The 24,015-nt window shown below is 46.5% G+C and overlaps 1 protein-coding gene across 3 annotated transcripts in view; it reads right to left on the reverse strand.

The window, feature by feature from the left end:
* LOC147187015 (A-type potassium channel modulatory protein DPP6-like) overlaps positions 1 to 24,015 on the reverse strand; it is an 83,685-nt gene that overhangs the window by 23,453 nt on the left and 36,217 nt on the right. For 2 of the 3 annotated variants that reach the window (XM_086101992.1, XM_086101991.1), the window contains exons 2-3: positions 4,888 to 5,002; positions 2,167 to 2,265 (exon numbers count right to left, since the gene is read on the reverse strand). In XM_086101992.1, the coding sequence (XP_085958118.1) occupies positions 2,167 to 2,265; positions 4,888 to 5,002 (214 nt within the window). Of the gene's footprint in view, positions 1 to 2,166; positions 2,266 to 4,887; positions 5,003 to 17,637; positions 18,016 to 24,015 lie in introns of those variants that run through there. The other variant, XM_086101990.1, reaches the window with a different exon arrangement.

The following is a 24,015-nucleotide window of genomic DNA, read 5'->3' on the forward strand; positions in this document are numbered from 1 at the left end:
GTTGGCAATAAATGGTGCCGTCCAGTTGACAAATAGAAACATCCACGGCAGTGAACGGGTAGTTAACGTCCACCTGGATCATCAAAGATTACGTTGGACGTTAAGTTCCCAACTTAAAGCTGTTCAAATTAGCCCGAGGGTCGGCAACACGCGGCTCCAGAGCCGCATGCGGCTCTTTAGCGACATTTAGTGGCTCCCTGGAGCTTTATAAAAAATTTTGAAAATGGAAAAAGATTTTGATAGTAGGCTAATATAGCTCAAATATAGATACATGTTGCAGCTCCGAAAAAGGAGAGCTTTGGTGTTGGTTTTTTAAAACGCACACTTTATTTATGCTTTTAACAGTCTCGACACGCACGTCTGCGTGCGACTCCGTGCTTTCTCTCTTCTCGTTCGACTCGAGAGGCGTTCAAAGACAGCCTCCGAAAAACGGAAATTAATGATCACTTCACTGACATTATGAAAAACAAAAAAAATGCACCAAAACAAAAAAAATCAAGCGAGGAAATTACAAAATAAATTCTATGGGTGCGTTTGTGGACGTTTTTTGTCCTATATGGCTCTTTCAACATTTTGGGTTGCCGACCCCTGAATTAGCCCGACATTTTGTTCTTCGCCGAATCCTTCGCTGAAACTGCCACCCGACGATTTTGCACCGCTTGACTCTCGGCGACAACATATTTAATCGCCAGCGGAGATAATAAGATCGCGTACGGTTCAGCCCGCCTGCCGCGCGGCTTCTGTTCAGCTCGACACGGAACAGATGTCGGGCTCCAGATGTGTTAAGAGCACTTTGTTCTCCGCGAAGCCCGCTGGAGCACGATGGATTCGCATTTGCGGTGGCGCCAAAAAAAAAAAAAAAAAAAAAAACGGGTCGCCTGGGAGGCGTCTCGTGCCTCCGCAACATACGGCGAACAGAGGTCGCGATCACACCAACGAGGCCCAACAATCACGGCGCTCATCAGCGCGTCGGATGGGCCGCAAATGGGGAACAATACGAGAGCCAATCGGTGGGGCCGCTTATAATCGCGCGACCCTCCACCGCGTCGGTTAAAAAGAAAATCAGCCTCGTTATCCCATCACGTCCGGGCGTAGTGATGCCCGGTGGCGCTTTTAGCGCGGAGGAAAATCAAGTCTATAATTTCCGCCTCCTCGCCGCCGGTCCCCTGCAGCCAAGTGAGTGTTTGCGCCATGGTTTATTTATTGCGGCAATAGCGGGCCGCCTCTTGCGGGAGAAAATACGAGTTCGGCGCTCGCAGGTAATTGGACGTGCAGAAGAAACGGCTCGGATGCAAACGCACAGCCGAGTTCCACGACGGACGAGATGGCCGGCCGCCGCAAATAGAAGACACTCGGGCATGCCCGCTTTATTGTTTCGCAACCGTGTTTGACGTATTTCTTGGGCAGCATTACGCCACGCGACAAACGACATGCCGTTTGGAATGCAAAGACTTTGGTTTAAAAGCATTCTTCCCCAAATTGAACTTCGGAATGGCAAGACCAAATGAAACAGTCGGTATACGTAAAGATATTTTTGAAGCGCACTTCTGGACCCTCAAGGCACTTTCTTGCTGTCCCCTCAATCAGGAGAAACTGGCTGATTTGATTTACAAGTGAGCGTCTATCTCGGACGATCCGCCTACCACAAGATTGCATGTGATTTGCAGGAAAGAAAAAAGGTGGGGTGGGGGCGGGGGATGGACGTCAAATGTTTCGGTGCTGATTTTTACGAGGACAAGAATGAGAATTGATCAGGCGTTAAAGACGCAATTTCAGGCTGACAACAGGCGATGCTCAAAACCTTTTCGGAGTTGGGCGTTACGGTTGCGGGAGGGGGGGGGGGGTAGAACCGGCCTTTACCGTCCACAATTAGATGTCAAATGCTTCCAAAAAACTGGCAATGATTTCTCAACACATCGCTGCACTCGAAACCAAGAGGGAGGCTTCGCCCTCAGGACGAAAATCCCAATTATGCAAACCACTGAAGCAGCCCCCTTTTCCCTTCTGATGTGTTGATGTGTGTCTGATATGTTCGCACGGCCAAAAGAACCACAATTTGGGGTCCAGATGCAAATGCCCTCCAAATCTTGCAGTCCGTTAAGATTCGGCAGGCTCGACATGCGGCTCGTAAAAAGGACCGTTACGTGAAAGCATTAGCGTACTTACTGCTGATCCATCGAGCTTTGGGGTCACGGATCCTGAAATCTTTTCGGAAAAGGTCCTCGATGCTAACTTTGCCCTTGAGAGCCAGACGGTCATCTTCACCTATAAACGCAGAGAAACAAACATTTTCAGCGCGGGGGGACATGAGCATGAATATTTTACTGTCTGGATTGCCGCCTGAATCTTCAACAGGTACCTGCGGGCTGCAAGTGTTCAAAGTTTACACACACAGGAAGCATGAGCCGCCACAGCTACCGCAAACTCTTCATTTCGTCTGCATTTTCATTCGACATCGCTTCCACACACGCACGAGACTGGAAGACGTGATTAACCTTTGGCTGCTTTTCTCTTTAAAACACATTTGGCTGGGATTTATTTCCACCCGCGAGGAATCTCCTGGCAAGACAAGGCATAGCAGCACTTTGCGATCAAAGTTGGCGTGGTATCGGTGGGAATCCGTCAGCTTAACCGCAGTTGGCGCGGACGAGGCAACATTTCGTCTCAAGTCTTTTACGCCGGAGCGTGTTGAAAGACGGAGGAGGCGAAGGAGGGAGAGGCTTGCGAGAAAGTTGCTAATTACACAGGTGGCTACACTTCGGCTCAAAATGTTTGCAGACGGCAAAAAGCAAAAACATGATCTGAAAGGAGCCGATTCAGCAGAGTTGAAACGACCATATTTTGCATGGATTCTCAAACTTTAATAACTGTGACCGTATAGGACCGGGGTGTGCAATTATTCCCCCCCCCCCCCCGGGGGGGCCAGATGAGAAGCAGAATATTTTGTGGAGGGCCGGGCCAAAAGTTTGAAATCTACTCCGGTTATCGATCGTATTTTTACGTTGAAGTAAGTAAATGACATTGTTTACAGAACAACACTTTCTGATTTTAACTTTCCATGAAGACACCACAATGTCTTTGTATGCCAGTAATAATGTAACATTTTTTTGTCCCAACTGCCAAACAATGCAGAAAAAAAATCGGAGTTAGCATGTCGGCCGGGCCGTGGTCCAACACGCATTATCCAAAAATGTAAAAGTACTATAGCTTTTATTTTCATAATTCCAATCGATTCTTCTGGGGTTGCGAGTGAGAACTGTAAAAAGCGATCTGGTATGGGAGGAGCAAATTTGCATGCATTAAAAAAATAATACATATAAACAACTTTAGTATGTACAGGATAAATTAGGGTCAGGACCCAAGCTGCAAGTCCAATTTTAAGTTACCAAAAGCAGGACCATTAATGGTATGACCCACATTGACGAGATAGTAGCCCTCAAAAACAAGACTGGCTCAAACTTGCAAGCTCACAGATGGCATCATTGAGATTTTCCACCACAACAGCTCGCTCCAGTATACAAGCTGTGTTGACTATTTCATATTAACTATGTGCTCAGTGGGTTATGATGCAGGTTTATTGTAATGGAATGTGATATTTTGGGGTTCCTCCAGAAATGTTTTCTCCACAGCGGAGCATCGAGTGCGATTGCCTCCTAAAACCCATTGAATCGTGTTTCATTTCAGCCTTTTGGCTTTGGAGCGAGAGCCCCCAAAACATCAAAGAGCATCTTGAGTGATAAAACCAACATAGTGTGACGCCAAATGCACTATCAGGGTTGAAAGTTTTCAGGAGTTTATGAGGACAGGCGAGCAGTAACTCATCTTGGTGCAATGACACAAAGATATGAGTGTAGCAAGGCGTCAGACAGGAAAATCCAAAAGGTGCATTGTGACGGCGGCGGTGTGTGTTTGTGTAACAATGTGTGTGAGTTTGTGTGTCATATTGCATCTAACAGATGGACGCGCACCCGCTAATCCTCAGCGACGTCTTAACGGAAAGACAAACACCTTTAACTCATTCACTCCCAAAGACGTTTTTAAACGTCTTTTCAGACTTGGTCCAGAATTGTCAGGTACTGAATGAGTTAATGGCGGCTGCTGCTGCTCGCCACCGAGAGATTATCTTTCAAGGCGAGTCATGTCAGATGGTGAGGTTCGAAGGATAAATGACGCTTTTTTTTTTTTTGTCATTTACGATAACCAGATGTACGGATTAAACCGCCGACTTGGACAGATGACTTCGTTTTTATAAATAGCAAAGAAGAAATCCCTTTCCGTGGCTAAGGTTCAACCCTTTATCTCAAAATGGGGGCGGCGTCAGCAGTTCATATACGCCAATGCTATCGCTCACTGACCTCATTTTCAATACCATACAAAGCGCCTCATCTGGAAGTGGAAGTGGAAGCGCCAAAGACAGGAAGTGACTTATTAATTAAATCCGAGACCTTACCCGAGCAGCACTGAATTTTCAAGGATTATCTCAGTGTGTGTTTCTCCCAGATGCGCAATTTCCAAACCACTGCGCTCTGTTAAAAAAATAAAAATAACATACCAGTTTGGAAATACGTCAAATTTGAGCTGGATTTCTTTGGACAAAGTTTAGGAGTCATTTTGCAATGATGTGATCTCCTCTGTGAAGTTATCGAGCTCAGTGAACTCGTGAAGGCCAAAACACACGTTTCAAGGTCAACCTTAGCTTACTGGCTAGCCGTGCGAGAAGGATTCCCTTTGATGTTCGGACTTTTATGAGCCACCTTGGCCAAAAGCGATCGTTGGTTTATTGGCAAGCTAATGGCCACGTCTGCGCAAAATGAGTCGCGAACCGATGACCCCCCCCCCCCCCTCTATCCTCACCCCACCCCAAGGTGGGCGTTCTGTGCGGCGTACCTGGCGTCAACAGGATGACGGAGGTGACGATCAGCGAGCAGATGACCAGAATGACAAGGAGGGCGATCGCTATTCCCTTCCAGTTCCTCTGCGGCGGGTTGCTACCCACCAATTCCTGCAAAGTGGAAGAGGGGAGGAGGGGAAGGAAGAGAGGTGCATTGTGGGAGTCAATCAGAGTGCAATTTGCACCGAGATGAAGACAGGATGACAGAAAATTGAAAGGAGCAGTGTGTTGGAAATAAGAGACGAGTGACTCCAAGACAATCGCTCGGGAGCGAACTAGATGATTCAGAGAAGGCACAGTAAAGGGGGCGCGTGGGGGGACGGGGTGGGGGTGGGTGCAAACAGTTGCCGCCTCGTGGATTTCAAGCAGAAAAACAACGGTGGCGGTGGGAGGAGGAAGAGGAGGAAGATGAATTTACCTAATGATGCGCGCACGGGCTGCCGACAGATTTGGCAAACGAACGCAACCTGTGACACATCTGCGCAGTGAACGCGTCGCAGCAGATGAGGCCAGTCGAGGAAGCGGGATGGTGTTGGTCCAGGGGCTTGTGGTTAAAAACAACCTTGACCACCTTGCAAAAATGGGAGGGCATCATACAGAACACAGGTGTCAAAGTCAAGGCCCTGGGGCCAGATCTGGCCCGCCACATCATTTTATGTTGCCCGTGAGAGCAAATCAAGCATGTAAAGTTCAATGATGCTTGCTAAAGTCTGAACCAAAATTTCAAATTGTCATTCGTAATCAACAATAACAGTGATTATTTTTTGACCTCAGACTTTAAAACTAGTTATCCATCAATTGAAAACATTGATATGGTTTCCCCAAAATTCATTACGGCCCACCATGGGAAACCGGAACTACAATGTGGCCCGCGACAAAAAGGAGTTTGACACCCCTGATATAGCACGTTGCCCTGACCGTTTGGTACAATTTTGTATTAAAAATTTAAAAAATGTTTAATGCGACATGAACATAACATCCCTCAAATACTAAGAGGAGAAATTGTCCACAGCGAAATGGAAGGTGGTATATGTACTCAAGCTGCAAATTGCGAAAATCTGAATGCACCTATTGGCTGTCTGAATGAAGCTCCTCCCCTTTCATATGCCCCACCCCCCTCAAAAAATGTGTTTCTGGTTGAGTGAGCATATATCCAAAGCATTTCGTAAATTCTGTTTGTGTTGTGTTCCAACTGGCGGTAAAGCACATTCCAGAGTGCAAGCTTTGGCTAAGACAACCCCAAAACCAAAGTTGCAACTGTCAAGAACTTTTGAAATCTTACTGTAACTACACCAAAGCCATTAGCTATGATAATTTAGTGGGCCTGAAAGGATCTGGAGCCCAAACCCTTGTTGGATGATGATGGTGAAGATCCTAAATTGGTTTAGAGCACCACTCGTAGCCTCCGCGCCTTAATTGAAAAGGAGACAGAGGAGCCGTTAACCAATGGAGCGGGACCAGCCTGTTATGATGAAAATGAATCGTAAGCCAAATTAAACCGGAAGGAACACCAAAAAAATTAATAAAAATTTAGTTAAACGGTTGGAGGTGCAATCAAGAAGCTCAGTCGTCTCTACCGTCACCACATGCGCGCACAAACACACCCCGAATTCGATTCAGCAGTAATTATGTGCTGATCTACTGCTTCGGGAACAAAGCTTCTTTCCATTTGACTGGAAAATCCCACAAGAGAGAATGTGAGTCACTTTGCCAATGTTGTCATTTACAGCGAGTGAATGCGATGAGTGTGTACATGACAGGCAGAAAAGAAAAGTGTGTGTGGGTTAGTGGGTGTGGGTGGTGGGGGGGCGAAGGGATTGTCGAGGAGCTACACTACTTTGGCATCATTATGGGGTGTGTGCAGAGCGTAACAGCAGCAGCTCGGTGCTGATTATTGACATTTATTGGGCTTCTTTGTGCTCGTCTATAAATAACAAGCAGCGGGTTGCACGCTAGCTTGTATGCAAATTGCGGAACAAGGATTTGTCACCGGAGCGCTACAAAGTCCACGCTTAATACAAAAACTCCACCCCCCCACCCCCAAAAAAAATGCAAGAACAAATACCACAATTGTTTTTTTTAAACCAAATTATGATCATGATTTGAATTTGATTCTCTTGCTTGAAAAGCAGCACGTCGGGTCCACTGAGAGGTACAGCCGTATGGATTACACCTGATCTTGATAACCACGCAAAGCGACACGCACACACGCCCTCTTCTTTGCCATTCTGCGCACATTCATCTTGTCGACAAAAACCGGAACAATGCGCGAGAGCCTTTCCGCCCGTTTCATCACATTTCCCAGCAGTTCCGACGATGCCGTCAGCGAGCGCAAAGAGAGAGGCGACGTCTCGGCAAATGTGATTCGCACAAACGCAGATTTGCCTTCATCGTTACATTAAACGGCCGCCATGATGGATTGCCGCGCTCGCCGGCCTGTGGATTTGCGCCTGGGTGCGAGGGGGATCTTCGAGAAAGAACAGGAGACCACGTAGGCTATCGTTTTCTGCGTTGCAAGTGATTTCCTATGAGACGCAACACCGGTATTGGAAAAATAGCTTTGGGGGATCCAGCTTGAAGTCAAATTTCCAGTTTTCCCAGGAATGAGACGCAACAAAACTGTATTTTAAAATATTATTTTACCCTCCAGGGTCTTTCACCATAAGCTGGCCAGCGGCAGTTTTTTATTTTCTTTGCGCTTTTGGTATAGTTTTAAATCAATCCGTGTTCTATCCTACCAGCTAGCTAGTGCTAAGCTAATCTGGGAGGGTTTGTCTATCCGCACCAGCGCCCGAGTTTGCAAACTCTCTTTGTGCTTGGACGGCAATGACGTAACTACAAAGGCATTGATGCACTGCTGAGATGGTCTTTGTTGGCTGACTGCTTAAGCGTTTTTATTTAACGCTCATTATCTGACTAATCATTCGCATAGACGCGCAAACACTTCCGGGTCAACAATTTGACACAGCCCTCGCAACAGTAGACACTTTGCTTTCAATTTTGGACAGACTTCTATATAAGACCAAAAAAAAAAAAAAATCAAGCCCAGTGACTGTAAGAAGGATAGATTGTTTTTGGTATTCTCCTTGTTGCGGCACAGCATCGTGACCATGAAGAATTGAAAAGTAACTTCTTTTGTTCTTATCATCTTCCCACTTCATTCTGTGACGCGCCGCCGTCTCGCCGCTACCGCCAAAAATAAATTGCTGTCACGGAAATAATACACACACGCACACACAAAACGCGCACACTTCCCTGAAATGGTGTGCGGCAGCATACTAACATTTCTGGGCGCAGGGGTCTCATAAAAAGCCACCCCTTGCTGATGTTTGCTTGGCTTAATGTATTCTGGCCGGCTGTTCTCTTTTCTTTTTTAAATCACCTCCTCAAACAAAATATGAACATCCACATGAAAAGAAGAGACACTCAAACGCTTATCGCCGCCATTATGGTTGATTGAAGTGCTCTCCGGATGGAAAAAACTCAGATACTTATGAGAAGACATTTTCTCTCCATTGATGGATGAACAAGCATCCAAAAACAAAGAAACAAACATCACCTGGTGCCCGACTTCCTGTTGCGGATGCGCACATGCGCTAACCAGCACTGTGAGTGATGCTGATTCCCCGCATGGCCCAAGTGTGGCATTTTTTACATTTGCCGTGAATTGCGTCATAAGTTCTCACTATGGCGGGACACGCTTTCAACGAACGTGTTGGTATTTCTCTCCCTCTAGATTACCATGAGAAGCCAAAGAAATGCTGTCTTAAGATGGCACCCAGGGGTAGCACATTCAATGAATTGAGCAGGGCCCCAAAACGGAACCTTGTGGAACACCGTAAAGTGGTGCAAAGTGGCTGACAAAAAAAGTGCTGCCTGCTAAACGAGCCAACAGAGTTTTGCGGTTCACTGTATCGAACGCTGCTGTCAAGCCCAACAGAATAAGACACACACACACACACACACACAGAGCAACAACTTGAGATCAAGAGGTTGAACAACCAAGCACAACGTCTCCGAACAGGAAGATTCTAATCAATATGTACAAAAGTTTGGCCTTTGGGGTGAGTTAGAATTTCACGCTGAGCCGAAAATAAATGGGAGCCTTTATATAGGAACTAATTTTGACCTTTAGAATCATTCCTACGGAAAGGGCTTACTCACCGAACATAAAATTGTACAGAACTGAAGTTTTTAAAGTTCTTTTTTTTCCCCTCTGCCTTCTTCAACCTCGCCGCCACCACCCACAGGAAATGTTCTCTTCCCCGAGAGCCGTCAAGTACGCTGTCAGACGGCGAGCAGGCCGAAAGTTCAGAGACGTGACGCTCACGAGGGACGGCGCGCATGCAGCCGGCGTGAAAGTAAAACATTCTCTCCATGAAAGCGGTGGATGGCCACTGCTGTCGTGCGGACGCGAGGGAACACTCGATCAATACGCGGCGGAGAAAAGCTGCCTAACGAGGTTTTTGTTGAGTCGATAGCGTCTGCCCGTGACTGGAAGCCGAGTCTGTCAATGTCGCTTTGTCAGCTCCTTATCCGATAGAAAATCTTTCACGAAGGTGGCGTAAATAATGATGGTTCTCTTGTCACGAAGCGTAAGACGAGAGATACAAGCGACTACAAGAACAAAACAGGGAAATTTGGCCGAAGGGGCGTCTTCACGTGATCGGGTAATCAGCTGGTGAAAGAAGCATGTGGCTCATTATTTTCCATCATATTGTCAGAAGAGACTGCACAAAAAAATGGAAATTTATCATAACCGTCTGCTACATAAGATCGGATGGCGATTAATTGTGCGCAAATATAGCCGAGTCCTGAACCTGAGCGCAACGCCATGCTCGACACTCTTAATAGCTGGTTGAAGCAGTCGTCTGACAGAGCATTTGATACCGCCTAATTTTACACTCTCAGGGTAATTAAATCGCTACGACGTCAGGATTCACAGACTTAAAACTTCCATTTCTCGAAAGCGCTTCGTTACAGCTGCAAGCGGTTGTGAAAGCGCGATATAAATAAAGCTGTATTGTATTGTATTTCCTTTAGCGTCGCTCCATCTAGTGGATGCATAACGTAACCGCAGCCATAATTATAGCTTCTCTTCTATGCGCCTTAAAATGTGGTTATATGGATATATGAAAATTTGTTTTAAAATAGGCCATTCATTGAAGATGCACCTTATAGTGCGGAAACTACGCTAGTTGCTGAGCCAGACTTTAGAGACACAAGCAGTCACATGATCAATGGGCGAGCGCCATCATGCATTTTTCATAATGGCCAAGAAAGGAGGAGTGAAATAAAATCTATGATGTCATCACAAAGAGTACAGAAAGGCGATCTGCTTGCGGACATCTGGCAGCCGGCGACCAAATTGCGGCGCCCCGGGGCTTAGGGCCGGAGTAATTGGGAGCTTTATTGATTTCCGGGCCCGTCGTCATGCCCGAGGTGACCTTTTGTTGGAGAATAATTGCTCTATTAGCAGCTTTATTCAGGCACCTGCTGGCTGGCGCGTGCCATTATTGTGCAATAAGAGTTTCCCGGGCCAGTAAAACAGTGGCCGTGTTGTGATATGCGGGCCGGCGCCGACAAGCGCGTTGATTGGAACCTTCACGAGTTCACCCGGCGAGCTGCGGGACGCCGTCACAAAGAAAATCACTTTCACTGCATCGAGCCAATTCAGCGAGCTGCTGCCGCCGCTGTGTAAAAAAACCTAAATAACTCATTTCTGACACAGTAAAGAATAAAATAAATGCCGGCGGGTTGGTTGACTAGGCCACTCGCTGCTGTGGATTTGGAGCACATTGGGTTACTTTTAAACAAGGTTAGGTTAATTATTTTGACCCAGCAGACTGTGCGCGCCATACAATGATCAATTCTCTTGTCAATTGTCATAAAATAGAAAACAAACACACAAACTCAAAATGATCCACAAAGCCAGGAAGTCTGGGGTTCAGTTTCGCGTTTGCATGCGCAAATGATCAAAATCACAAGCCCGCTGCCGTGAGGTTAGCTGGATCAATACTGCACTTGGAGTTTGTGTTTGCCATTGATTCCTCACATTCGCTCGTGTCCGGCTCAGCGTCGAGCTCATCCAGGGTCGTGGGGGGGGGGGCTAAAATTTCGTGGCAGATTAGCTCGTCGTTAGATTAGCTCCGCCCGGCATTCTATTTGAGGGAGCGGCTCGGGAATGAAAAGGTCAGTCACAGAACGGGTGGTAAAAATCCTGAGGGACGCCTTTCTCTTCTTTTGCTCTGCAGAGAAACGAGGGATTTATTTCCTATATACCTGTACACTACGTGATAGGACAGTGAAGAAGCCCCCTAACCCCACAGGATGAACAGCGCCGAGATAATAATCTCAAGAGTGCAAAGCGCTGCACTGCGGGGACACTAATTGCCACCGCCGACCGACAGGAGGGAAAATGAAACCCTTCACAAGAGGATTTAGTCACGCCGCTTCGTGGGGTTTATTCGAGGAAATCCAACGGTGGAGGCGGGGGAGGAGGAGAGAGAGAGAGGGAGGGAGAGAGAGAGAAAGTGCGATGCAAGTCCCAGAGGCCCAAGTGGGCAAAAGTAATACCTGCACTTCACATGTACATCCACCCAACCATTTTCTAATTGCAATTGTAATCCACGTAGCCAGGTTAACAAATAGCATTGATCGTTCGGGTGATAAAACCCTTCATGCAACGAATATTGGATTCTCACATTGGGAATGTATTCTTTATCATCTGCAAAACACCAACAAGTTACTGCAGTTTACCGAGTCACAGTCAAGTCTTCTTTGTCTGTCTTCGGGACTGTATCATACAAGCACAACAATCACGACAATAGTTAGCGGCTTTCATCTGCAGCATCGCCATGGAAACAAGGCTGCGGCCAGGAATACAGATGAGAAGTCAATTTTGGGTTTCGGAAACATGACAGAAGACTGTGTGCCGAAGGTTGGGGGAGACGGGATGGTGGTGCGAGGGGGGTGGGCGCCATCGTGGCATGCCGCCCACTTTCCCGCCCCTGCTGTCACATTTTAAAATCCGGTCAATTCCGAGCGCCTTCGTTATCCCCATGTGAGAAGAACGAGCGCAGTACAATAACAGGGAGGCTTTCGGGCGATAAATGTCAGCGGGAGCGGCGAGGCGAGGCAGCGAGCACCTGAGCCACTCAGTGCGATGCTTCTGAATCTGTTGCCACACCAATTAGTCGGGGGGGGGGGGGGGGGTAACAACAACAAAAACATGGAGGACAAAGTCGTCAGTCAAACATGACCACGGTAATCACAATCCGTGTCCACAAATAACAGCAGCCTCGGCCAATCGGGCGCCGGCATCGAGCCAGTGGCCAATTAACCTGCTCGGTTGTTCCCGGCTGGCTCATGGCGAGGTTGCGGCGGGTGGGGGGGTGACTATATGGAACGATTCAATTAGACGAGCAGCTTCTGCAGCTGTGGAACCGGGTGATTATTAGGACTCGAGCTAAAGGTTACGGATGCAAGACTGGATTACCGTTTAACTGGAAGGATTCAAACCGGGTTAGCATTGAAAATTAGGTTTTGAAACAATGTGTAGAGTTTCGAATTGGATTTGGAAGCAAATTTTCTTTTTTTTTTAATGAGCTCCAAGCAAATGCTTCAAACACAGGTGAGCTTCTTAATGTAGGGTTTTCAGACAGGGTTGGGTTTTCAAGCAATGATTTTGAAACCGGAGTTAGGGTTGTTATGAAGATTTCAGGATTCAAGATTTCATTACTACGTTATGGTTTCGAGACAGGATTAGCTCGCGAAAGAAGTATTATGACTTGAAATTAGGGTTAAAAGAAAGACTAAGGTACTAATCAGGAATTGCAACCAGGTTTCTGCCTCAAAATATACTTTGTTTCAAATGAGAGCTAGGGTTTGAATCCAGTTTATCCTTCCAAATTGCCTTTGAAGCTATTATTATTAAATGAATTTCAAATGACATGGCGCATGTTTCACTCGAATACAACAAACAAATCAAAATATCGTCAGCACGGACAGGATAGTAGAAAGACTGGTCTCGGGTGTCATGGTATCGCAGCATTTTTACCAGTATGTTTAAACGTGGGCGCTATTAGCTAGTTGGGATTATGCGAGCATTTTACTGACTGAATATTAATCATCGCATTTAAATCACAGCCTAAGAAGCATTTAAGCGCTGACAACAACCAATCCTCGACGTCGGCCGCTTGATAATCGGCACGCTGCGAGCATTAGTGTCTTTATCAGTCAAGGACGGGAGCAGAAACAGGAGGCCAATTATATCTCTGAAAAGTGCATCATCTAGGCCGTGCAGGTGACCCGCTACCCCCCCCCCCCCCCCGCCCCACTGCTGCCTCTGGAATGACTCACAGGAAATAAAAAGGAAACACGTTGCTGTGATCAAATGCGACAAGATGACAGTCGAGTCTCAACTCATAATTGAGTTGATCCGCGAGATTCCACAGGAACGCGGCGGGCATTGGCTCATTTGTATGCCGATCGCGGTTTACACTAGGCGTGATGATGTGGAGTGCTGCCGGCCGTGTTCAGCACGTTGGCTGACATTGGCTTCCTCCGCCAACCCCTCGCCCTTCCATTATTATGGCGCACCTGCAAAATGGGATGTGGTGGCGCCCCAATAAAGCTACTGCGATTCCGATTTTGTGAAAAATGCTACATGTAAGTTTTTCAACTGTTCAAAATGACTTCGATGAGGCGGTTTCGATAATACCCTGGTTCACACAATTTTACACCTGCAAGCGCAGTCAGTGAATATGTGAAGATGTCACTTCCAAAACACCGTCTCGACAGGTTACAGTTTTACAATGATAACAAAACAAATGAATCACCGATTCCGATCGAGCCTATGCGACACAAAAACAACCTGCAGCATAGTCACTGATCTTTTCAGGCCATGACACACCCCCCCACCCCCCCACCCCCTTCCCTATATCCCATGCCCACACCAATTCAAGAGTGATCATGCGATCAACAGCTATAAAACGAACAACAACCACAAAAAAACATCAGCGGTTTTCCTTGCCCTGTCACATTAGTGCTTCATCACGAGGAAGTGGCAGCGGCACTAAAACGCCACTGATTAATGCCTGTGAGATTTTTTTTTGTCTCGTCTCAGCACAAAAAAAAAAACTGCCACGGTATCAGATAGTAACTGCACAGCTTTTATTTGTGACGACAGTCAATGAACAGCTCTCTAAATTCACAAATATATCTGTTTCACTGCCAGCCTCGCCGATCTCCAATTTTCGCGCTTCTGCAAAATCACAATCTTTGCTTGAGTTTAGCCTGGGTCATTAGCGGAAATTAGAGATCCTTGGCTGCGTGCGTGAGTTTCTGCTCTGCCAAGTGGCTATGGAAAAATGAAATTTCAAATAAGGACGGACTTTAATTTGAAGTCCATTTTATTTTACCAGTTCAATCTTTCCCCATTGAAACGAATGGAGATGCCATTAATCCGTTCCGCCACCCCCCCAAAAAAAAAATTAACATCACATTTTTGTTGATGTGATTAATATTGTACTTAAAATACTGTCAAGAATGACAAAAAAAGAATTTTGTCAAATTTAGCATAAATATTGCCGCTTCTCAACTTGACCACTGGAGGGCAGTATAAGACAGACATACTGCGAACATAACCTGGTCGAGGACATTGCGACAGCATGGAAGGCTCAGCTCCTTGCAGAGGACAAAGAATATATAATTGGAAATCGATTACAGGCATTATTTTGTTATTCGCGGCAGGGCTCCGTCCCGATCCCCCACTAATAGTGACGGTGTACCAGCTGCACCGCAACTTGAGCACCTCATTGTTGTTTCCGGTGGCTGATGGAGGGTTTCAGACTAAATGTGCAGTTTGCCCACTTTAAAAAAAAAAAAAAAAAAACTGAACAAAGTGGATAAAGACGGTGCTTTCCCTTCCTTTCATTCTGGGGGCCGCAGATGCTCTCACGCTTGTCTAAGAGCCTCCTTAGGCCGCTCGGCGGTGAAGCGGCAAAAGGCAGATTATTGGGCTCGGGTCGGCGGAGGCGTCAGTGGAGGCGTCGCCATAGACGGCGAAGCCCGAGTCCTCCTCATTAAACGCTCGGCGCTGTGATCCGACTTTAAACGATGCGCTGAGCCACCGATAGCTGTGAGAAGTAGCGGAATACCAACGAGCCGCAAGACTCGTCTCGGAGCTCGCTGAGGATCGTGAAAACAATTTCCACACGTGATGTGTCGTATTTCTTCAGGGCTCCTTTAAATATCATCACTCATGCTGTATTACCCCTAATAACAATTGCCTTCATCCCCAACACTGCTAGATATTTGAATTTGTTTCTTTGGTGACCCGCAGCACATTTAATGTAACCATTAAAAAAAAAGCAATTTAAACAAATTCTGACACTTTTACCAAAAAGCGAAATGACCCCACACAACAACAACAAAAATCCGACTGCTACAATCCAGCCTCTGATCGATGCATTGATAGAGAAAAAAATTAATGAGGCACCTTTTAAACTATCAAAGTGAAGGTGATCAGTGGTTGCTATGGCAACAACAGAGGCCCACGTGTCATTGGCATGTGTTTCAAGCCACTTATTGTGCTACAGATAAGCCTAATGGGAGTGTGTCAGTTGGTCATTCCAGAATGGAGGCCGGGGGAGAAAATGTCCCCCATCATTTTCTCCCCCAGCCTCCATTGCTTGTTTTTAAAAAAGGATAAATAGTACGCTGATATACTTTATAAAAAAGTGGAGTAATAACATTATTAAACAGAATGCCAAGAATGAAACCGTTTGTTGATTATTTAATGCTGCAGGCCAATTCATGGTGCCGCTCCTTCTGGTGTACTCCCCTTGACCACCAGGAGGTAGCATAACGCTGTCAAGTAATGCAGATACAAATGGAGAACAACACACGACCACTATAAGCAAGTAATACAACGCTGTCAGTATTCAGAGAGGATAAAGAATATATGCAAACGAGTTGCTCCAGCTTTTGTGTTCAAACATCAGTGCCTTCGAATATGGCGACTATCAAAGTGAGCAGTCAGCATGTCAACAGCGGTTTTGCATCGTTTGATAGCATGAAGCCCAGGAGGACTTTTTCCATCGACTTCAAATGTGCAGTGGCATTCAAGAGCTTCAATCTTTTTTTTTTTCCCCTCATATACCATCACGGCACTCAGTGCACGTAAACGAATAAACAGCCAACAATCCAACCCTCAACCTCAAAACTGTGAGGGCAGACGTGCTAACCACTCACCTGAGAACAACAACAAAAGAATGACAAGACAAACGGCACTTAAATTCTCCACCACATCTGGAAGGAATGGAAAAAGCAGCAAAAACATGCGTCAATTGGCTTCCCGACTTGCCGCCGCGGCCTCCTGCGAGCGGCTGATTAGCGGCAGACCGACGCTATCTGCGCCCGGCTGGCCTCTGTCGCTCTGTTCTCAGCCAGCACATGTCGCACACCTTCCTGCCATCCATCAGGACAATGCGACAGGACCTCACGTAGAGGCGGCGGGCGCCGCTTTGCTGCCGCTCGCCATTTGTGTCCTCACACGCGCGCTTCGCAGACTTGCTCAACTGGGAGATTCGTCATGGACGACAGCTGATCACAAAGCGCCCATTTTTTTCTTTACTGTCGGCGTAAAAAGAAGTCGACACATTCTTTTTCAATTGGCTGGTTTTTCGCGATTTGTTATCCCCACTGATAACCAATCCAACCAAATTTTTTTTTTTGCTTCCCCAAAACACAATGCGGTGTGAACACTGTCTTGAAACCAGGCTGCGTACAGAATTAACCAATCACAATCAAGCTGATGTTAAATGTGACTCAACACAATTTGGAGTGTTTGTCAATCATGGTCAGCTGTTTTAGTAGGCTTTTCCTGACATTTTTGCACTTACACCTTTCGGCACAAGCTAGGAAAAAAAAAAAAATCCAGAACATCACTTTTGTTAATTGGTTCCAGTACATCACTTGATTTGGTAGCGTTTCATTCCTAACTGTTTTTTTTTTCGAAGCGTCACTCCACAGCCGATATTTAGTCGCGCCGGAGTCGATTTAATTTGCGACTTCGCCGATGAATAGTTTTTGCTCTGCAACGCTGCGATTCTTGGCATGACACAGGATGTCGTTACGTACTGCTGTGTACCTGTCACTCAAACGTGAGGTTTGTTTCGGTCTTGACTTGATAAATCGACAGTTTTTTTTTTTTTTTGCTGCTTTGTCTCCACGTTTACTCCCGCGCCGACATCCGCATGTCATGGTTATAACACGTTGCACACTTTTGCCCCATACGCTGCTGTCTTGTCATTCCATTCTTTAATTTGGTTTCTTATTCTGACGTGCCAATCGGCGTCCACTTCTCTGCCGTAAATTCCCAATTAAATCTGATTCTATCCTTTCGGATTACCCAACAGTTCAGCCTTCCAAACAAAAGACCGACTGAAAGAACATTGACATGCGAGCCCTTTTTTTTTTTTTTTTTTTTGCCACCAAGGAGAAAGTCACATGATGTTTGAGTTGATGACCGTGCAAATGTGCAAACGCAACTAAAACACCATCAATCGTGCCACTGGTTACACACACGCACACACACACACACGCATAAAACACAACGCAGTGGACAGAATCCGCACATGAAGTTCATTCGACTCTGCAGCAAGGTGACGCGCACTTTCTGCCCCGAACAGGCTGCGATGGTTCTTCCACGCCAGCTGATTTATTTATTTTTTTGCCACTACCTGCTCTTGCTGCTGAGCCGCTTTGAGCGCGTTGCCGTCCTTGGCTGTGGTCATATTGATGAAGCAGCAGTGGCAGGAAAAGAAAAAAAAAGGGGGGGTGGGGGGGGCAAAAAAAAAAAAACAAGATATACCCCCCGTGTGGCAGCAACCGGTGGGTGGCAGCTGAGAAAGAAGAAGAAGAAGAAGAAAGAGCTCCACTGATGAGGAAGGTGAGGAAAGGACGCGCTGCTCGGGACTAAGAGGAGCAGGAGGAGGAGGAGGACGAAGAGGAGAGAGAGAGAGAGCACGAGCAAGCGAGCGAGAGCAGTGAGCGAGGCTGCGGCGCCAACGCATCAATTCGAGGCGACGCGCATGCAAATGAAGCGCCGGGACCTCCATGTTGAATTCATGAGGAATTTGAGCTCATTGAATATTAATTGAACGCCGCTGGAACAGGCTAATTTACATCACTAATAGGTTAACTGGAGAATAAATGCACGTTTCGGTATGTCAGCGGGGTACTAAAAAAATGGATTCTTGGTCTTGTCGGCTGCTGTTAAGTGGGGAAAAAAAATGACATGCAAAATAGCAGATTTTAATATATATATTTTTAAGTAAATGCAACATTTACAGTGCTGGCAAATTCATTCATTTGTATGTAAAATCACAACAATACGCTCATTGCATCATACCCTCTCAAACTGAGCCGTACCATATCGAATCGAAATCACGCTGAATCGAACCGAACTGCTGCGCTTTAAAATCAAACCGCCCTCAGTGTCTCGCCACCCCGCGTATCGCGATACATATCGAATTGTCTTTTGTTGAAGAGATGCACAATCCGAATCGTCAAGGTCGAGAAATTTTTCACTCGTGGAAGCAGCACTTCACAGACTTGTCAATTAAAGTGCTGATTTGTGCATGTGGCGCAGGCAGCAACATGTTCAATCAAATATGTGCCGAGTCACAGGTGGGGATGGTTACGTAAATGACATGGACTCCAGCGAGTCCAATATTGGCTAACAAGCCATGAAGAAAAGTCCATTCTCCGTAACATGTCCCTGAGAGGGAAGTCAACTGTACTGCCTCCTGATTGGCCGACATGATTAATGACACTTACGGCCAACGTGTCAGCGTGTTCCCATCATGCACCGCGCGACAATTACTCTCACCGATTTGTTCGGAGATGCGCTTATTGTTAATTAATACCTTGGTGCGCAGCTTGACTCGGTCTTGGGCGGGCGTTGACGCGCACTTAATTAAAATCGAGAGGCGGCCGAAGGCAATTACCCACAATCCCGAGCGGACGGCCGCGTGCCTGCGCATAACTTGAACGCTTGAAGTCCTGCTGATTTTCTACCGGTGGGCAGATGGGCAAAATCGACGCGTTAATGTGAGTGATCACATGCCATACGTGCTAAAAATGTGATTTGGATTCTCTTGCCTTTGTGGGTTATTTCGAGTCACTCCGTTCAGTTCGATTGCGCAAGACGGCGGTCATCAATAAAAAAATTGTTAACAGGCGGAATTGCATTCTAAACATGCGTATTATGCCTGGGTGCGAACGAGTGTACTTTTTGACTTTGTGGATGATTTCAAGCACAGATTTATCACGATTGTTCAAGGTTATCGCGAATGACGGGCGGGAGGAGCTCTAATATTAACTCATTCACTCCCAAAGACGTTTTTAAACGTCTTTTCAGACTTGGGCCAGAATTGGCTGGTACTGAATGAGTTAATCATTTGACATTTACAGGTGGTGGTGGACCCAAAAAGCAGGCAGGAGGGAGGAGCAGGGTGTATTTGACAAATTGTATTAAAACAGAGAATACTAAATCCAAAACAAACACAGTCCAAAGTAGCAAACAAAAATCACAACTCAAGCTAAAACAGAACCGTGACCAAAACAAACCTGACAGCAGCAGCAAACAAACAAACATGACAGTAGCAAAGAGCACCAATGACACGACAATGAATGTTCGGGCGGGAGTCCTTTTAAACAGCTAACGACATAACGACCGACGGGTGTGCAGCTGCAGGGGGGAGCCCTACAGTGCCACCTGTTGGTCACAAACCGAAACATGACAGTGACTGTAAAGAAATAATTTTGTGGATTATTTCTGGTCATTGTATTTGTATTGTGGATGACTTAACTGTTAGTTATGGTATGTACACTTGTACACTTAATGCGCAGTTAAGTGTACATGTGACCAAGGCGGTCAATAAAATGTTATTCAACAGTGTACAACATGTACACATTTTTCTTTTCTTCTTTTTTGTGGATTAATTCAAGCCATTCGCCAGCAAGCGTGCCTTTCTGCACCGTGCTTTGGACACAAAGAGTTGACATTAAATTACAAAGCATACCATTGACCAGAATGTCAGAAAAATTAAGTAGCTGGTGCCGTTAGTCGGAACTCTTGTGTATGAATTCGGTGACGAAGACGACGCAAGAAAAAAAAAAGATGCCAGGCGGCCTCGGCTTTTCCCGACACTTGCCGCATAACACGCCCGCTCGGGTGATGGAGTCGTCCACTACCCTTGGCCGACATGTCGCGGCCGAGCGGCGAAGGCCGAACGTTTCGAAGGTGAGGAAAGTGCATGGCAGGCGGGAGGGCAAGACAGGAGGAGAGAAAACGAGCACGAGAGGAGGAGGAGGTGCTTAACGGGCAAGCGTGGAGAAGACAAAGACGCACACTTCGGGTTCTCAAGAGCAAGGCCACTCTGTGTCCTCCATCATGTTTGTCAAAACGAGTGCGTCACGGAGCATGTGATGGCCGCCGCCCGCGCCAACTCTTCCAGAAAGTATTTCCTCAAAACAAGTAGCAACGTTTTGGGGGTGGGGGGGGTTGTTGGAAGCGTACCATCAGGCCACGCTGCGTCCGGGGGTTTGATGTCGGAATAAATGGTAACACTGACGGATGATGTGGGACTTTTTGTGACTGCGCGACGTCTTCCCGGCGAGCGCAGTCGCCTGTGACAGACTATTACGAATTTACAGTACCTCGCAAAAGTGAGTCCTCCTCTTAACTTTCTCGAAAATATTTGAGAGCATATTTTCCTGGGATGACACCGAAAAAAATGACACGGCACGATAAGTCGTCAGCGCATCTTAGATTACAGTGTGAATTGACTGTCCCATTAAAACGTGTCGACGCAGAGTCAATTAAGTCAAAACCGTTGCAACAAAAGCGAGTCAATCCTGAAGTAAAAATGTCTAAATGATGTCCAATTAGCCATTTCCCGATTCCTGACTACGGGCGCCCACTCACAGCCGACAACAAGGCGCTCTAAAGCGGCTACTCCAGTCCAAAGCGACTGCTCACATGCTAACTGTCAAGTGGGACTTTTTGAAAGGAAATCCCTTTCTTCCTCGCTCTTCCATCTGTCTCTGCATGATGCACTCAGGGCTGACAACGAGGCACTCTAAAGTGAAGGAAATATAAATCTCTCAGATTCGGAATCAGCTCCAAATGTAAAAAATAAATAAATAAATAAATAATAATCTAGATGTGATTGTCCCTAATTTCTGATCAGGACAACCGTGATAAATGAGCCTTCGTATCTTTGCGGATATGCGACACAGCTTCTGCATTGGAGCTCATTAGTGTGTGTTCCTAATGAAGTGGCCGGCGTGAGCAACACTAAACGAGCGCAGTAAAAGGATGCACTTGAGGTTTAGGAGGCACTTCCATCTGGACTGAGGGGGTCCTATAATCGAGCTTGGACTTTGTGCTCTCAGTTGCCCCCCCCCCCCCCCGGGTGCAAATAATTTTAACGACCCTTTCAAGAGGAGAAGGAGGCGGCATCATGATGATGACAACAGCAAAAAGAGCTTCGCGCATCCGCCAGGCTTTTGTTCCTCTTTGTGCCAAGATCACATAAGCCGATTCAGCCTGGGCCAGTCTCCCACTTTCCTTCTCGCCCTCCCTCCTTCCTTTCTTTTGTTGAGAACCAAAAGTGACGATTCTACTCCCCCCCCCATCCCCTCAGAAAAATATTGACAGAACACCTGCGCGACTCTGCAAGCGCACTCCAAAAAAAAAAAAAAAAGGGGGAGAATCTAAATCGATGTGGGGCGGGTGACAAATAATCCTCGCCGGGGAGACGACGAGAGGGCTGATTCAGCAGCGCTCTTGTCGAGGATTTTTGTCACCGGCGCGGCCTCGCGTGCCTGCCGAGAAGCTGCTCGGATTGGAGCGCCACTGGACTGACAGCTCGGCTTGGAGGGCTGTGGGGGTTGTGGGGGGGTTGCAATATTAAAAAAAAAAAAAGAAATGACAAACAGGGTAGACAAGGCCTAGAATGAGTTAACCACCCTCCGGGAAACTTTGGGGACATTGCGGAGTGGTCCCTGGGACACGGGCCAAAGAAGAAGCTTTTACATTTTGGTGCGCTACCAGAAAAAAAAAAAAAAAGTGCTGATGTTGGATTGGAATTTTTTTTTTTTTAACATGGCAAGACGTGTTGATTCGAAAGCAATTTCCCCCCTCAACTTCCCGGTGAATAATGCATGGATGGTAATGGCGCCTTCCAAACGAGAGGTGTGTTTCTGAATTTGTTCCAATGGATGCTGATCCTAATTAAGATTGTTTGGTGATGGAGGCAGGGGGGGGGTGTGGCTGTGATTGGCTGGCAGCCAGTTCAGGGTGTAGCCCCGCCTACTGGCCGAAGACGGCTGGGATAGGCTGGTTCGGATAATGGATGGATCGTATTGGGGTGCCGCTTGAGTCGAACATGAAGGCTCATTTGCATTACAAGATGATGACAGACTTAAAGCTAGAGGGGGGGGGGGCAGTTGTGTGCGTCGCTCTATTTGGTCATGATCTTGAAGCTGATGTGTTTAATGTGACAGCGCGCAGTGTTTGACAACAAAACAAAAAACGATCTGCAAGTAAAGTGAAGCGCCCATTTGCAAACATGTCACCTGTTCACTGAGCCGAAGGACAACTCAGGTGGGGGAGAAAGAAAAAAAAAAAAAGCTTGAAGCAAGTGAAATGAAAATTGCCTGGGAAGAAGAAAATCTTGGCAGACCAAGAAAAAGGCCATTTTGCCTTGATGTGAGCAATTTCATCTTGGTTGGCTCGTCGGGTTTTTTTTTTTCCCTATGGCGAAAAAAAAACATCTCGATGATGCACGCTTGTCAAACATGTTCGCCGACGAGAAACAACATCCCGGCTTGTCTTTTTAACGCCGCGTTGCGCTGAGGATACCGCCGACAGCAAAAGAGAAGAGTCAAAAGCTTCTGCGAGAGGCGCGTCGTGATGCAACACGGCAGCCGGCCATTAAGGAGCCCGTGTTATCAGCAAAATTGGATGAAAGGGAACTCGCAGTCAATATGCAAATGAAACGGCGGCAGACGCGAAAAGTGCGCGCCGGACGATGGTTAAAAATATTCCTTCATTTTGCATCATTAGCACGTACGGTGACTCCCCCCGCACCCTCACATACCGGGCGCGGGAATCCACTCCAACGCCAAGGCACTCTTGCGACGCACATTTCAAGACGCGGTGAAGAAAAGACATTTTAAGTGCAGCTCATTAACCTTCCGGAACGCTTGACGCCGCAATAGGGCTCGTCGTGGCGCTCGGCGGGCACTTAGCGTGACGTCTGGAATATGGAATAGCCTGAGTGATTTTTCTCCGACAACAAACAGCCATTTAACAGGGCGGGGAGACAAACGCAAGCGTGAGGGGAGTTTTCTGAGAAGCCGTAGAAGAGTCATTGCCCACTTAGAATTTATTTTGAAAATCTAGTCGAGGCAAATTGGAGGAGAGAACTCCACCAAGTAAATGGTTTGAGTTGAACAAAAATGCGGCGTTAAATAACATTTTTTAAAAAGGAATCGGATATGCTCGTTCCAATGACTCCTTTGCCGAATGTATAACCGACGTATCGAAAATAGTCCATCTGAAAAAAAAGTTACAATTAAAAAAAAACGTTTTGTTTTTTTTTTAAATGCAAAAATCAGTCACTATAACAGTATAAAAAAAATTGAAAATCAAGGTGGAGTATTTTATATAGGGGAAGGTGAAATGACAAATATTTGTCACAATTCCCCGATGTTTACGGTACGACGTGCCTGCGACAAAGCTGTACGTTGATTCCAATATGATATGTCATGTCGAATGTATCTCCATTTATTTTGTGAAGCGCTTCTCCTCATCACGAAGGCGCCAACGATGGCAGCCAAAACTGTTAGCAAGGTTCAGACAAGTCATCCAAATTGACCAAATTACCATAATACTTTTTGGAGTGCGTATGCTAGCATATTGTGGTGTCATCAATACAAGTACAGAGGTGAACACCCCCCCCCGCCCTAATTTGTACTTTTGAATGACAATTTTGGGGGGGAGGGGAATTAGCGAGAAATTACACAAAAACTGTTTATTTTGCTTC

The sequence above is a fragment of the Hippocampus guttulatus genome, chromosome 21, assembly GCF_054856545.1.
Source record: "Hippocampus guttulatus isolate MCC_2025c chromosome 21, RoL_Hgut_1.0, whole genome shotgun sequence".
In the NCBI taxonomy this organism is placed as follows: domain Eukaryota; kingdom Metazoa; phylum Chordata; class Actinopteri; order Syngnathiformes; family Syngnathidae; genus Hippocampus; species Hippocampus guttulatus.